The sequence below is a fragment of the Arachis ipaensis genome, chromosome B02, assembly GCF_000816755.2.
Source record: "Arachis ipaensis cultivar K30076 chromosome B02, Araip1.1, whole genome shotgun sequence".
In the NCBI taxonomy this organism is placed as follows: domain Eukaryota; kingdom Viridiplantae; phylum Streptophyta; class Magnoliopsida; order Fabales; family Fabaceae; genus Arachis; species Arachis ipaensis.
The window spans coordinates 29,051,515-29,056,187 of record NC_029786.2 but is presented as its reverse complement, the minus strand read 5'-3'; the positions used below and the strand labels follow the sequence as shown (position 1 = coordinate 29,056,187).

Sequence of the window (4,673 nt, the reverse complement as noted above, 5' to 3'; positions counted from 1 at the left end):
CCAGGCATGCGAAGGATATGGACAAGAACACTAGATACTTCCATAACTTGGCATCGGCAAGACAAAAGAATAATAGGCTTGATGCTCTGGTAATTAATGGAAGGTTGATAAGAAATCAAGCTAGAATCAAAATTGCTATCAGAGATTTTTATAAAGAGCTGTATCACCAAGAGAGATCACCATTAGTAGGTTTTAGGGACGGTCTAGTAAATCGGATTGACGAAGAGAACTCGACAGCTTTGGAGAGAATACCAATAATGGAGGAGATTAGAGAAGCTGTATGGGATTGTGAATCATCTAAGACTCTAGGGAGTGATGGCTATAACATGAATTTCATAAAGAAATGTTGGGATGAGATTGATTTAGAATTCATGACAGTGGTTCTGGAGTTCTTTCGATCGTCACGGCTGCCTTCTGATTCTAATTTTACTTGGGTAGCCCTAGCACCTAAGTTCACCGGAGCAAAGGAAATCAAAGACCTTCAGCCGATCAGTATGGTAGGCTGTGTATATAAAGTTATCTCCAAAGTGATGGTTAGGAGGATGAGATCAGTCATGCTAGGACTAGTAGGGGAGACTCAGAGCGCATTTGTGAAGGGTCGGAAAATACATGATGGGGCTCTTATTGCATGTGAAACAGTGCGCTAGTTAAAGACTAGGAAGAAGAAAACGGCAATCATTAAATTAGATTTCCAGAAGGCTTATGACCGAGTAAAATGGAGCTTTGTAGATATTGTGCTACAGAAGATGGGCTTTGGTTGGAGATGGAGGGCATGGGTGAAGGAGTGTGTTGGTACAGCGTCTATGTCAATCCTGATAAATGGCTCACCATCTAAACCTTTTAAGATGGATAGGGGCTTGAGAAAAGGTGATCCGCTATCCCCATTTCTGTTTGTCCTGGTTGTTGACGTGCTGCATAGGATGGTAGGTGAGGCAGTCAGGAACAAACATATTTTGCCACTGTTGATTGGAAAGGACAATATAGAGTTATCACATCTACAGTTTGTAGATGACACTATATTGTTCTGTCCACCAGAGGAGGAGACCATCAGAAACTATGCCAGGTTGCTAAGGTGCTTTGAGATGATGTCAAGGTTAACTATTAACTTTGATAAATCAAGTTTAATCCCTATCAATTGCGAACAGCAGTGGACTGATAACATGTGCAGCTTATTGGGGTGTAAGGAGGCCAGTCTTCTAGTAAGATATGTTGGTATCTCGTTAGGAGCAAACCCAAGACTAGTCAGGACTTGGAAACCGATAATTGACAAGGTCGAGGAGAAGCTCAGCTTGTGGAAGGCAAAAGTACTCAATAAAGCGGGTAAGCTTGTCCTTATTAAATTAGTGTTAAATAGCTTGCCGGTGTACTACTTGAGTCTGTATAAGATGCCGAAGGCAGTGGAAGAAAAGTTGATATCTGTGCAGAGGAGATTTCTATGGAGCAAGGAGGAAGGTAGGAATAGTGTGGCACTAGTCAAATGGGAGCTAGTTTAAGCCCCTAAAAAGGTGGGTGGGTTGGGGTGGGTGATGCAGTGATTAGAAACACTGCACTTCTCTTCAAGTGGTGGTGGCAATTTTCAAAAGAGGAGTGTCTGAAGAGAGAACTTTTGCGTGGTCTAGAATTCAGAATAAATTCCCGTTGCAAGTATAGCTTCTAAACCAACAAAAGTCCTTTCTTACAAACGTTTTGGTTGTCACAAGTAACAAACCCCTTTAAAATTGATAACCGAAGTATTTAAACCTTGGGTCGTCTTCTCAAGGAACTGCAGGGAGGTGTTCTTATTATCAGTTATGAGTTTTATAAATTGGGGGTTTTGAAAGTAAGGAACAAGTAATTTAAATGACAAGTAAAATAAATAAATAACTGTAAAATAAACTCTTGGCAAGGTATGAAAATTCGGAAGTCCTATCCTAGTTACTCCTACGAGAATGGAAGTTAATCCCACTTAGTTAACCCTTATGAAAGCAAGGGAAAGTCAAGTGAACTAATTAGTTAGATTCCCAAGTCCTAGCCAACTCCTAAGGAAAGACTAGAGTTAGTGGAATACCAGTCAATTTAGCCGAATAACAACCAATCACGGATAGTTGATAACTCAAGAGCCTCCAGTTAGTCAATTAAAGCCAAGAATATAAAAAGCTAAACAAGAATCATAAACTGAAATACCTCAAATTATATTAAATAGTATATTCAAATCTAACATGGAAAAATTCATAAATTAAATTGGAAAAATAAACAAAAGGAACATTGAACCTGGAACTCAAAAGAAATCGTAAGTTGAAATAATAAAGTTGAAATCCTAATTCCTTTAAGAGGAATCCTAATCCTAAATCCTAAGAGAGAGGAGAGAACCTCTCTCTCTAAAAACTACATCTAAAAAACTAAAATTGTGAATTATGAGCTGGTCATCTCCTCAATTTCTTGTGTTCCTTCCATTTTTGCAAGCCTCCTTTCCAATCTCCAAGTCATTCATGCCCTATAAAGCCTGAAACACTTAACACACAAATCACGGCATCGAATGGAATAAAGGAGAATTAAAATACAAAATTAATAGTCTCTAGGAAGCAAGTTTTCAACCATGAAGTATTTTTAGGAAGGAATTATAAATGCATGCTAATCATATGAATAAGTGGGTAAAGATTTGATAAAACCGCACAATTAAACACAATATAAACCATAAAATAGTGGTTTATCAGTGTCCATTATGGAAGAAGGTCGTGTGCTCTTGCTATGACTTGAACCCCAATGTGATGTTATCGGCTCAGACATTACCTACTAGAGGGGGACCATGGAAGGATATCTGTCAACTGCAGGTCAGGAATAGTAATGTGCGAGATAAGATGATTGCAGGGTTATCTATGGAGGTGGGTGACAGAAGGAGGACTCGATTCTGGGAGGATGTCTGGTTACAAAGTGGTTCGCTAAAGATGAGTTTTCCGAGACTTTTCTCTATTTCAAACCAAAAAGGATCTGTCATAGGGGATTGTGGGTTTTGGGATGGGTTAGAGTGGATCTGGAACTTCCAATAGAGGCGACAGTTCTACCAATGGGAGTTGGAATTAGTGGACCAACTACATGGAACTTTAAGGCCTATTAAGCTAGCACATGATAAGCCAGACAGAGTTATCTGGAAGTTTGGCAAGGAAGGTATTTTTTCAACTAACTCCTTTGTACAGGTGATGCAGTCAGAATCCATCCCGGAGGAAATAACCAGCTACAGTTTCACCAGAACCATTTGGAAAGGTTTAGTTCCGCCACGAGTGGAGTTGTTTATTTGGTTTACTTTGATAGGGAGAGTGAATACCAAAGAAAGGCTGCATAGACTGGGAATTGTTAGACATGGTGATAACATATGCGTTTTGTGTAAAAAGGATGTTGAATATATTCACCACTTGTTTCTAGGCTGTGAATTTACTTGGCAGGTGTGGTGTCAATGGCTATCTAACTTTGGGAGATTATGGACTATCTCGGGCTCACTAAAGGAACACTTTGAGAGCTGGACATGTGTTGCTAACAGGAAGGGAGAGCGCAACAAGTGGCTCGTATATTTTTTCTCAGTTATTTGGAACGTCTGGCTAGAGCGGAACCGGAGGATGTTCAATAACACGGAAAGGATTGTAGAGGAGGTGTTTCATAAATCTGTAATCAGTTATAGGGAGTGGGGTAGCTTGGATCCCTTTTGTTGTTGATGGCAATGCCGGAGATGACACTAGGGACAATTTTTCCGTTCATTGTTTTCCATGCTCCTTTTTGTTTGGTAGTTTATTCTCGCTCCACTGTATTGTGTTGAGCTTATTTGTTAAAAAAAAGTTATTTTCTACCTAGAGAGAGAGATATTTTACAAGAATAAATGAAAGATTTCAATTAAGATGTTAGTTTAACTAGAAAAGTGGTGCAATATTGAAAAAGAAAAACGCAAGTCACAAGCAGCTTAAGTAGTAAAAATACAATACTACTAGTTAATCTAACAATGAAGTGATCTGGCATTGAGAGAGTGAGCAAGCAAAGACATTAAATAAGAAAAGATAGAAGAAGTAATTAAGATGAAAATGGATGTAAGTGCTAACAAGATAGGAGACCAAAATCAGTTACTGGATACTACCTTTTTACATTTTAGAAAAATTTTATTTTTTATTTTTTATTTTATTTTAAATCCTTAAACAAAATCTTACGGCAATAACCAGTTACTAATTAAAAAGGGTATTAGTGGAGGCAAACTTCCACTAATCAAGAATAAGAACAGCTCACTAGAAGGAGCAATATGAGAAAATCAAGTTGTTAAAGACAAATTATTACTTCAAATTCTATCATCAACTTGATAATTTGCATGATTAAGATAGATTCATCTCAACATGTTTTGATTTCTTATCCACTCATGTCTTATCTTTGTGTTTGTGGGTCTTCGCAAACAATTCTAACTGCTTTGGAGTCTTCTTTAATTATTTTTTCTACCAAACATATAAATTAAAAAGCTTATGAATATCAACTACCAATTGAAGTATATAAAATTATAATATAAAATATCTAAGATATAATCTAAAAAAAATGAAAAAAAAAATTGGTCAATAAAAGAGAAAGAAAAAAAAGAAAAAAAAAGCTCAACTAGCGAGCATGAGGTACTGATTAGTAACACAATATATATATATTCTCATGCAAGTTTAGAGGATCACATAATA

General features: G+C 37.3%; 1 protein-coding gene across 1 annotated transcript; it reads left to right on the top strand.

Moving 5' to 3' along the window:
- Positions 747 to 1,493, top strand: LOC107627112. Its single transcript, XM_016329974.1, has one exon. It carries the CDS (start codon positions 747 to 749, stop codon positions 1,491 to 1,493), a length of 747 nt encoding a protein of 248 aa, XP_016185460.1.